General features: G+C 28.7%; 1 protein-coding gene across 4 annotated transcripts in view; it reads right to left on the minus strand.

The window, feature by feature from the left end:
• Positions 1–1703: 1703 nt before the first annotated feature.
• Positions 1704–12837, minus strand: part of LOC100206085 (uncharacterized) — a 38032-nt gene continuing 26898 nt past the window's right edge. For all 4 annotated transcript variants that reach the window (XM_065799954.1, XM_065799956.1, XM_065799955.1 and 1 more), the window contains 6 exons: positions 9532–9681; positions 4932–5069; positions 4701–4817; positions 4387–4626; positions 2321–4222; positions 1704–1945 (listed from right to left, as the gene is read on the minus strand). In XM_065799954.1, the coding sequence (XP_065656026.1) occupies positions 1904–1945; positions 2321–4222; positions 4387–4626; positions 4701–4817; positions 4932–5069; positions 9532–9681 (2589 nt within the window). In that variant the 3' untranslated portion in view covers positions 1704–1903. The remainder of the gene's footprint in view (positions 1946–2320; positions 4223–4386; positions 4627–4700; positions 4818–4931; positions 5070–9531; positions 9682–12837) is intronic.

Consider the following 12837-nt stretch of genomic DNA (forward strand, 5'->3'; position numbering starts at 1 on the left):
GCTCAGTTAAAAAATAATTTTCACTTCATAAGTCTACAAAGCATAATTTTTTATTTATTTGGTGTCTATGATTTTGTCTAAATTTACTTGATTTCATAAAACCAGAAATATTGATTTTTGCCAATAAAATCTAAATTACCCAAAAAATTCCTTAGAAACAAAAAAACTCCTTGATCACATATTTTTAAAATAATTTTATTGAAGGTGATAAAGATTTTAGTGACTAAGGAAAATTTTTTAAATGATAAACTTACCTTCAACTTTTTTGATGTAATCCCAAACTGGAGAGGGCATTTTAAAAATAAATTTTCACGCACATTCACTGAGAATTGAAAAACAACTGAACTGAGTAATTAATGAACTTCAATTGAGCACAAAATAGTCCATTTTAAGGTTTTTAAATAGACATTAACTTTTTAATCAACAGCACACGCTGGACAAAAAATTAAAAAATGAACTTTTGTTAGAAAAATTGTATTTTTAATTTTGTGCTCGTTTTCAGTTTTTGAAACGATGCTGCAGTGAAAATTTAATTACTCGTTATAAGTCCAAATTATATATTAAATAGATCTTCTATACCTCATTAAAAAATCGAGATTGTTCATTTAGTGTCCGTTTTTAAAATGATTGTCTAGAAAGACAAACATTTTTTATAGACAATTCATTTTTGATAGTTGTAATTAAAATTGTTGCAATTAGTGCTTTGTCGAAGTCTATTTTTGTCCTTTTATAATAAGTCCATTAGAGATTGTCTGGTTGCTAGTATAAATTAATAGATTCTAAACGTAATGTTTATAATTACGTTGTAAAGCTGTTAAAAATTACATCGCAAAGCATGTTAAAGCTCATACTATGGTGCGATAAGAGTTTAAATCCAGTCACCGCCAACTCAGCACATGAGTAGAACTTGGTACGCAAAAATGTTGATCAATAACGGACACTACTTAGGATTAGTCTTTATGTCTATTTGTGGCTGTTCCTATGCAAAGCGAATAATATCTTCGGATATAAGGACATTTTATAGCAAAATATAGCAAAAAATTCAAATAAAAAAATCTAAAACTATGAATATGAAATAATTTAGAAAAAACGAGGGATAAATAAATTTTAAAATGGGATTAGCTATCAAGTGACGACTTAGGCACTTTACCTTATATCTAATACTTATTTTCTTTCTTCTTAATGTTGAAAAATCCTAAACTTTGATAAAACTAAATAAACTCGTTTCAAATCAAAACGTTTAAAAAAAAATACATCGAAAGAAACTTATAAAGAGCTCAGCCTGAGCGGGTACGAACTGAACGAAATGCCAATTTGTTTATGATAAATAGTAACGCGTGTTTTCTTATAAGCATTTATTTAACATCAATACAATATATCATAATAAATATATTAACAAATGCGTACATACATACATAACTAATGTATATACATATATTTATGTGTATGTGTGTATTTATATGTATATGTGTATGTATATGTGTATGTATATGTGTATGTATATGTGTATGTATATGTGTATGTATATGTGTATGTATATGTGTATATACATATATATATATATATATATATATATATATATATATATATATATATATATATATATATATATATATATATATATATATATAAACGTGAACGCACATGCATACATACGTCGCAAATAAGCGATACAATTATACGAGAAAAACCGATTCAAAAAATTTATTAGTACGAAAATCTTATGATTAAATAAGAAAGTTTATATCAGCGTAATCGAAATTTTACACAGTTTAAAACTAAAAAATATTTATGGTGCTTTTTTAGCAGAGACCAATTTAAGCTATTAAAATATTCTATCCATAGAAAAGATCCAATTAAATTAAAAGATCTAAATCTCGTTGGTTTTTACGTCGACATTTGTTCATCGAATATTATTTTCTTCTTTTTCTTGCTTCTTTTCTTTCTATTAAAAAAGTAATTTAATTTTAACTTGTTTCATTTTTATATGGAGGCGGGCTGCAAGGTTAACCGAGCTGGACCCATGTCGTTTAAAATTCAGTTTATAGGTTATAAAATTATTTTTTATCTCAACAAAGGCTATGTAAAAAAAAAATAAAAAAAAATAAAAAAAACATGTGAAAACTGTCAATACGGAATTGCTTTTTACAACATAATTCTCTTTTACACAATTACTCAAGTTTCTACTGATGTAAACAAATATTATCGAACTGTTGCCATCAATTTTATAATGATGACGGGAAAACCCTTCACGAAAATGGTCGGTAAACCAGCCTCCATATATAAAAAAACTATTTAAATACTTTGAAAAAAAAGTTACCTTTTTAAAAAATTTTTGTTTAATTTTTTTTTTGGTAGAATCTTGTTTATGAGAAAGATCTGATTTGTGAGAAAAATTTTGAGAAAGCGAGAATCGTTTAAAAAATTCTTTTTTAAAGCTCTTTTTTTTTGAAGAATCAAATATATCAGCTTGTGATTGAGATATGCTGTGATCAAGTGTAGGTCGATGATCAAATGAAGACCGACGATGCTCTATTCCATCCAGAAATTCTATACGCTCTAAGGCGGCTAAAGAATCAACTTCATTCCATGTGTTTCTTACATTATTGTCGTAATTAACTACTGGCTTATTCCGCAATACTACATTTTTATTTGTAGGATTATTTGCTTTATCTAAATAATCGACGTTTGGAATAGCGTATAAAGTAGAACTTTGCAACGTTTTGTTATAAGAAGGCGAATTTTTCGCGCTATTTTTATTTGAATTCTGTAATGGCGAAACTTGCGCGTTGTTTGACTTCGTTACAACTCCTTTCGCTATTGACCGTTCGGACTCTTTTTCAAAAAAAATTTGAGAATTAGATGAACGTTGCAAAGAAGATTCCAGAGACTCAGATAATACCAGTAGAGCTCTCATACCAGGTCCATCATTTTGAGAACTGTTCTTTCGTTTTACAGGCACATGCTGTTCATCACTGCGTGATCGAGAATGTATAATATTGTCATACTGATCTTTTGCATGAAAAATATTAGCTTCAGAATAAGCATGCTTAAGTCTTCCTTTTTTATCCCATAGTGAGTCATCTTTAACATAAGAGGATGATGGGTGATCCCTCAAAGAATTAGCTAACATATCAAGAAGCGGTGTACTGTTACCTCTATATGTTATGTCTTTAGTACTGCTGTTAGCTGTTTCTATACATAAATTATTATCTTCTATATAACTATTTAGATGTATAAAGTCACCACATTGAGTAGCAACACTTTGATAAGTATAATCAGTTTGTACACTGATGTCACAAAAGTTTTTTTGAATGGTTTTAAAGTCACATTCGTCATTTTGTGTAGATGAATCAGCAGTTTTTTTGTTACATTTTACACAAATATTTAAATATTTTGTTTTTAACTGTTTTTTAACTATATTTTCTGTAGAGCTATTTATATGAATATTATCATCTGTGGTTGAAACTTTGGATGAATCAATGCTAGTAACGTGATGCAATTCTTCTTTGTTGTCACCATTAATTAAAAATTTCGGAAACTGTAAAGAATAATGGTTTTGATTACAACCAATAGAACTGTTTAAATCAATGTCTTTATTTGTGTTTGTGAGCTCAGAAACATTGTTTAAAGAATGAGACTGATTTGTAACTGTAATGTTTGTTAAATGATCTGATTCTCCAAACTTTTTTATTTCCTCAGAGTTAGAAATATCAGAAAAATTGCGAAAATTTTGCAAACCCGTAAAATGTGAGCCAAGACATGTATCAGAATTAACACTACGAAAGCTATCTCCTAACCCTGACGAGCGTCGACTTAATACGCTTCCAAGTAACGATCCTGATAATTCGCGATCTGTTAAAACCCATGAGGCTTTATCGTTAGTACTAACAAAAGAAGCAGGCCTATTTTTAGTTTTCTTTCCAGTAGCGTCTCCATATACTGATTGTAGCGCGCGTGGTTTGGGATCTGATAGAGAGCGTTTGACTGAATGCTCTTGACCTATAATTCCCTCGCTACTTTTACAATTAAAATGATATGATGAAAGTTCATCCTTATAATTTTCAAGGAAATTGCAAGCTGTATCAGAAATATTTCGATGAAACAATAAAGGTGATGAACTTGGGGAATGGCTATGAGCACTTAATGAAGGCAGAGTGACATCGTCATCAAAAAAATCTAATGTTGATCCATTTCCTTTGCGTGCTTTTTCGTACAATGTCTAAATTTTAAGAACAAGTTTAGCAATTAGCTTCATTAATTTAAATGTAATTATGAGTTTAAATTTTAATATTAAATACTATTATTTTAAAATAAATATGTTTATATAATTAAAAATTAATTAAAATAAAAGATTTAATTTATTTAAAAGAAAAGTAAAAATACTTTAGCCTTATCTATCGCTTCAATCCATTTGGTCTGTTCATTAGGATTTAAAAGCAATGTAAATGCAGTAGACATAACACCATACTCATTTAGATAAACAAACAACAAAGAGCCAGCAAGGACATGTAAAACAACTTTGCTTAAACAATATGGTTGACGAACTATACGAAATTTTTCTCCACCTCTTTTTGGTTTTGTCATAATAAGTAAATCAGTGAATAGAAACGCTTGTACATCAATCTAAAATTTAACAACAAACTTATGCTATGATGAAGATTATGTATCAAAAAATTTCTTAACATAAATATACACACCCTCCCGTTCTTTTCAACAATCTTCATTGGACCATCATATAAAAGAAATCTTTTTTCATGAGCTGCTAATCCTGGTATACGAGCTCGTAAGTCAAAATTACAGTACTCAGCAACATGCTAAAAATATTAACTTTATGAATCAAATCGTTTTAATTAAAAGCATTTATTTCTCTTTTAAACAAAATTATTTAAATCATACAAATTTATTTCAAATAAATCATAATCATTTACCCTCTCAATTTCATCAGATGCTGACTCAATGGGTAAATAAAGTTCTAATTTGTCGAGAACGGCATCAAGTTTTTGCTCCTCTTGTCGTAACCGAAGAGTTGTATTGATTTTTCTAACAAACTGCTCCACTTGAGTAATCTAATATAATTAATGTTTAAACAAGTTATGGGTAAATATATTTATAATAAAAAAAAAAAACTTATTTTATTAATGCATATCAAAAGACAACCAGCAGTAAAATCTTTCAAAAGACAACCAGCAATAAAATATATCAAAAGATAATCAGCAGTAAAATATATCAAAAGAGAGTGAAATATTAAATAAAAATAAACTAAAAATAAAAAAATTAGAACAGTAAAATTAGAAGCATATTAAAAGACAATTAGAAGTATAAAAATTAAACTTTAAAAACAAATAGAGTGCTGTAAAACTCAAACTTTATCAAAACACTTAATTATTATAAATAATAATCTTATTTTGAAAGGTTACACAGGATATTTTCTTAAGATTTTCTTGTGTTATACAAAAGATAAATACACTTACACATTTTTATTGTGAAGTTTTTTTTTTTTTTGCATACTTATCATAACACAAAAAAAATTGTGAAGTAGTTCATTTTGATATTTGATTCATTAATACATTATACACCTTTTTTTTTTGCATACTTATCATAAGCAATACAAAAAAAATTATGCTATAGTTATTACAGACTTACTATAAATATAAAAAATAAAAAACTGTCAATATGACAATATAGTAAGTTTATAAATTATATACAGTCAAACACAATATCTGAATCATTCAGCAGCATAAATTTTATTAATTTATAAATTTTATAAAATTTTATAAAATTTTTATAAAATAATTCATAAAATTTATAAATTTTATTAATTTACTTATATATTTATTAGAACAACAAATACATGTTTAAAGGACACATAAATTCATACAAAGATAGACACTAACAATAACTGATTTTCTTTGTGAATTTTTTTTTAACTCTTTCAATAGTCTTAATCAATCCGATTTAGTATAGCGACCAAACTGGAGAATGATGTTCTAAAACTGACCTAATATAGGTAGTGAAAGCTCAAACTAGGATACATGGATGTTTTATAGCATTTTATAATTAAGTATGCTCTGAAGTTAGATGAATGATATTTGCAATATAGTTTTTTTTAGTTAAGATTAGAGTACATCACTTGGATCTTTTGGGTATGAAGACCATGGTAAATAATAATCAGCAGGACTATATTAACCTTGTTTTCATTGCATATTGAAGGAGGTGCTATCCTATGTGCAAAACACTTAATGCTGATAATTTTTAATTGCCACATTTCTGCCTAGAGTACAAGCATATCAAAAGCAACAGCTAAATCTTGACTATGATCCATGTAGCAATAAGAACTATATAGCTGGATGTCATCTGTAAAAAGTTATAAATAACAATTTATAATAATAACAAAGTTAGTTATGGCTACTAAATCTTTAACATATAGTAAAAGTATTGCTTTACCTAATATACTAAGCTATGAAACTTCACTAACAATGTGAATTGGGTTTGATAGAGAACTTACAATCTTAACTTGTTTATATCTATCGGTGATCAATTAAGAAGAATACCTCTTATACAATGTAAGTTTAACTAATAGTTTGGAATGATAGAATCAGTTGTATTTTGGAAATCAATATATATCTGTTATTAGATGTGTTATTTTGGAGTTAAAAAGCTATGATGAGATACTTCATAAAAATTAATCATTCATATCATAATGCAAGATCAAGTGTATGTATGCAAGGTAAATCTATATTTTATTGGATGCGCATTTTAAATTAATTGAAATATTATGGCACTATTTTATGGAAATTTTTTTCGGACTTCCACTTATATATCAGACGTGTTATTTTTTTTTTTTTTTTTTGTTATTCACCTCCTCAAGGCCAAGAAGGCTACTACAGATGAGGAGGCTACTTAATAGTGGTCATAACCCTCTCTCAACTCTCTAACTCCAAAACACGAACCTTGACGAACAAGGCCGCTGCGGGGAGAAACAAGTTGAGCGCGGTACTACCAGGGACGTGGTGGGGATCGAACTCGGAACCTCTCGCTTATGAAGCAAGCGCTTTACCACTACACCACTACCGCATTATTTCAAATTAGTAAGTGACCAGGGAGCCGGAATCGGTCCTAGCTAAAAATGAGACTTTTTGCAAATCTGGCCCCGGCCCTGGAAAAATTATATGATCTAGCAGGGGTTGATAGCTGGATCTAAAAAAAATGTATAATTCTTTATACATTACGTAGGTCGTTAGAGAATTTCATAGAACTTCATCTATAAAGATACAATGAGACAGAAAAAAATTTCAATATTTATACTTCATTTTAAACTGTGTTTAATTATGAACATTTTAAGTACTTGTTAAAATATTTTGAATGTTTATTAAAAAAGTTATTTAAATTTTATTATATACGTTTGAAAGAAAAATTTAAAAATGAAAAAATTTGAATATCAAGCATATATTAAAACCCGTGCTCTACTTGGAGTTTCAGCACAAGCCATAACCGATGAATTGGTTTTAGTACATGGTGACCAAGCTCCAAAATATAGTACAGTTGCCAAGTGGGCTACTTTATTTAAAGATGGTAGAGAGATTCTCAAAGATGATCCTTGCTCAGGACACCCTCAAACCACGTATACAGCTGAGTATATTGAACATGTGCGAGCTATTATTGAAGAAAATCTACATGCAACACATGATATAATTGAAGCACTGACATCGATTAATCGTTTTACAATCAATAAAATCATTCATAACGCACTTAAAAAAAGAAAATTAACATCACGATGGATACTTCACAAGTTAACCGATCAAAATCGCAAGAATAGAGTTAAGGCATGTAAGGAAAATTAAGCTTTTTTCAGAAACGGCATATGGAGACTAGGTGATATCATTACAGGGGATAAGTTGTGGTTTTATTTGAGACAAATTGGACACAAGTCGGCTAACGCTAGTTGGGTCGGTCAAGATGAAAGTCCAAGAACTATAGTAAGATGCAACAGGTTTCAGCCGAAAGACATTTTCTACATCTTCTTCAAAACAACAGGTTCATTTGGGTTACGTTGAAAAGGGAGACACCATTACTAGCAAATATTATATAAAAAATTGTTTGAAACTTCTTATATGCGAAATAAATGAGCAAAGACCTAAAACAAGCACTCAAAATTTCAAATTTCTCCATGATAACGCTTGACCCCATGTGACTCAAACTGTCTAAACCAAGCTGGAATTACATCAATTCGCCACCCACCATACTCACCAGACTTAGCTCCATCCGATTATTGGTTGATAAAAAAAAAATCTTGATGACGAAAAAAAAAAAAATCTTGAAAGTCAAAAAACTCACATAATGAAGCTACTTCAAAGAATACCCAAAGAAGAGTATAAAAAAACGTTTGACAAATGACTTGAGAGGATGCAACTTTGTATAGATAATGATGGACATTATTTTGAACATTTAATAAAATAAAATTAAAAAAACTCTTTATTTTTTTTATTTTATAGAGGAGTTCTACAAACTTTCCTAATGACCTAAGTATAATTTTATACTTATATTTACCATTTATTAAATTCTGGCATACATTATGCCAGTATTTAATAAATAGGGACAGATAGAGTAAAAAGATGCAACTTGTTGAATAAGAAGCCAAGCAAGAACGAGTTTTGGTTTATTGTAATAGAGATGATAGTTTGTTTGACCATTGACCATGATTAGAGAAACAGCATAAAAGAGGAAGGCTAAAGCCTGCTGCTGCTGTTGCTGATATTGATGATGATGACAATAATGATGATGGCAATGGCGATAGTGATGATAATCATGATGATGATGATAAAGATGATGATGATAATGATGATGATGATAATAACAATAATGATGATGATGATAATGATGATGATAATGATGATGATGATGATGATGATAATGATGATGATGATAATGATGATTGTAATGAGGATGATGATAATGATGATTGTAATGAGGATGATGATCATGTTGATCATAATGATGTTTATATATGCATATATATACAAAATATAACATAAATTTGAAAAATTTTTTTTGTACTTTAGGATGTATTAATGTTTATGTAGCCCAGTCACAAATCCACCCCTGGCCCTGGCTATATTTTATCAAACCCTGACCCTGGCCCTGGTCAAATATCAACCCCGGTCGCTTACTATTTCAGATATTTAACAAAGCTGTTACAATTAGTCAAATAAAACCTTTTTTAGGAAAAAATAAATAAATATGTAAACAACAAGTACAAATTATTATACTCGAACAAGACAGTTAAACAAGACAAGGAAACAAGATAAGCAAGAAATTGTAAGAAATAAGCATAAACAAATCCTTAAACAAAAAATAGTAAAGATATTGTAAAAAAACTTGAACAAATCCAACAAATATAAATCTAAATACCATTGATATTAACAAAATTAAAAAAAAATAATCTAAATTACTACTTTCAATTAACCACTTGTAATAACTAAAAGCTTTTTATTTGATTAAAATATTTGTTTATTATTATAAATTTCTTACCATATTCTCTAAGGCCAAACAGTCTTCTTGGTTATGTGTATTATGCAGAATAACTTTTAGAAGAAGGTTGTACTTAGTTATTCGCTGCATAGGCTTTACCAAAAGATCTGCAAGTTTCAATCGCATGCACTGATGATTTTCTTCACACCACTACAAGTTAAAACAAAACTTTTAAAGTAACAATATTAGGCAATATATATATATATATATATATATATATATATATATATATATATATATATATATATATATAAAGGCTAGACATGTTCTTTTATAAAAAAGGTTTTTGTTTTCTTGATAACCCAAAGGCTTTCATGAAAACAAAACCACATTTATAAAAGTTTAATATTCAAGATATTTTGAATATACTTGTAAGATATTCTGAATATATTTGTGACTATGTAGACTGAATATAATTCTAAACTATTAAATAAATGATAAAAATTATTTTAAAATGATAAAAAACTAAAAAGTAATCAAAACATTCATTAACAGGGTTTGTAGCCAATAATTTATGTGAAATTCCCTAATTTTTCCCTGATTTTTTAAAGAAATCAGACAAATTTCCCTGACCTTTTTCAACATTTACAATGACTTTTATAAAATGTTTAAAACTACTATCTACTGTAATGGAAATGCTAAAATTGTATAAAATTGTATATGCTTAGCTATTAGTTAAGTTGGATATTAGTATGGATTTTATTATACATGTTAGTATGGATCTTATTATTAAGGATGACTTCATAGTCATGAACACTAAGAAAAATATAGATTTCAGAAAAACATAAGTTTCATATGATCTTCAAGAAAATCTAAAAATTATGTACATCCTTCACTGACACAAAAATTAACTGAAATATCTATGTAATTATAAAGTTGTATAAAAACACAAATATCTTTCAACATCTTTTGCAATAGTTGGTCTATATAACTACTTTGGATTAAAATAGATATGACACTAATTTGGGTTTAAAATAGTTGGTCTATAACACTACTTTGGGTTAGTCATTTGTTATTACTATTTGAAGCTGTACGCTTGCTCATCCAACAATATCTTCAGATAAAAATAGCATAGTATAACAAAACATAGCTTAGAAACATTTAAAAATGTTTTGAGCATCAATAGCCAGACTAACCTATTAAATTGCAACTGATCAAGTTCTTTTAATTAAAAACATCATCAACTGAAAATGCAGAGGTTTAAACAGATGTTGTTTAAACAAGCTGAAACAGGGCCTAGAAAAAGAAACTGACTTGGAATCAATGAGCTGAAATCGAGTAAACAAAAACAAACAATTAAAATAACTAAAACGTATTGCCTGTTTAGGTCATTGTGCAAAGTAATTTTCTAGTTAAACTTGTTTAAAATTGTTTTACAAAAATCATAATGGATAAAATAAACCATGATAAGTTTTCAAATTACTTTTGACATAATCTTTCTAAAGAAAATTATTAAAAAAAGTTTGCTTCATCATATGTGATCCATTAAACACAAAGAACATTTAAATAAAATCTTTTATTAAGCAAAAAATAATTCAAGTTTTTCAACCAGCCATATTTGCTTAAATATCAACATAAATAATATTTCATATCAACAAACAAGTTGTCAAAAAGCAGTTACTGTTAACTTAATTTCTTTTTCTTTTTCTCCAGTATCAATAATGTTTCTTGCAACTTATATATAATATATATAAAATATATTTCAACTCATCTCCCCAAGGCCATGAAGGCCACTACAATCAAAGAGACTTATTTTAGTTGTTATACAACCCTCTTTCAACTCTATAACTCCGAAACACAAACCTTGATAAACAAAGCAGTTGCAGGAAGAAACAAGTTAAGCATGATACTACCAGGGACTTGGTGGAGATTGAACTTGGAACTTCTCGCTTATGAAGCAAGCGCTCTACCGACTTGCAGGAGAGCGCTTGTTCCACACTTAAGTCAAACTTTCTTTTTAGCTTTAATGAAATTTTTGTAAGTAGACCCGTTTGAGATATTAGCTCTTTAATTTCAGACAAAATAATGGCTTTCTGATATAGCATTGCATGTTTTTTATTCTTTGACTTCTCATCCTCAAGCATGAGTTTGTGTTTTTGATGTGCAGATTTAAGGGCAACTTTCATTTTTGATATAATCTGGACAATGTGGGGATTTAGGTTGCTTTGAAATCATTCACAAAACGCTGCCCAACAATACCATCTATTGATATATTGTCGCTAACAAAATCATTATTGACACTAAACCCAGTTCAATCGATGCCTGCCCATGATTTAGAGTCAAAACCAATCTAATGACAGATGACAAATCTGTGTTTTACGCCAATGTCTTTGAAGTAAAAATCATTGTGTTTATTCTTTTGATCATAGCTAACGTCCCACAATTCATTGCAAGTTTTGATGACATAAACTTGACAGGAACTGGTTGATAACTTTGTCGGAATAAGAAGCAGTTAATATTTTAAGTGAGATAAGATGATGCAGCAATTTTTATTTGATATTTTTTTCAGGTGTGATCTGAGCATAAAAACTTGGTAACAAACAAGTACTTGTGTTAACAACCACAAAATCAAGCAGACATCTTTTTTTTTTTTTTTTAATTCACCTCCCCAAGGCTGAGAAGGCCACTACAGACGAGGAGGCTACTTAACTGTGTTTATAACCCTCTCTCAACTCTGTAACTCCAAAACACAAACCTTGACAAACGAGGCCACTGTGTGGAGAAACAAGTTCAGCGTGGTACTACCAGGGAAGATGTAGGGATGAAACTCGGAACCATTCGCTACCGCATTTTTAAATAACTTTTCAGCAGCTGAAATCAAAATATGCATGCATTGAATTTTAAATTCTTAAATATCCTTCAAAATAAGTGTCATTTTTTTGGAGCTTTGACAGTGATAATTCAGCAGCAAATCTAATATCAATTTCACTGGGTTTTAAATAGTTCTCTTTATTTTGCAGATTAATTTTGGTGAAAAAATTGTGAGTTTTCAAAGTTTTGAGCAAGTCTCGATAATTTCAGATTTAATGAACATCCTAAGAATACTCTTAATCAACTGCACAAGATCGCCATTCATGTAAGGTAAAATTGGTGTGTCTGTCTGATAAACATCCTTCAGAAACGGTTCAAACATGCTTGCCAGGTATTAGGTAGCATATTTAAAGTTGTCGTTATTTATAAATAAATTATGTAAATATTTTTACACAATTTGTATTGATCTAAAAAGATAAATATAGAAGGTTTTTTTTTTACAAATTAAAAAAATGAAACATTTGTTATTATCATAATGATAAAATAACAACCATA

This window comes from Hydra vulgaris, chromosome 06 (assembly GCF_038396675.1).
Source record: "Hydra vulgaris chromosome 06, alternate assembly HydraT2T_AEP".
NCBI lineage: Eukaryota > Metazoa > Cnidaria > Hydrozoa > Anthoathecata > Hydridae > Hydra > Hydra vulgaris.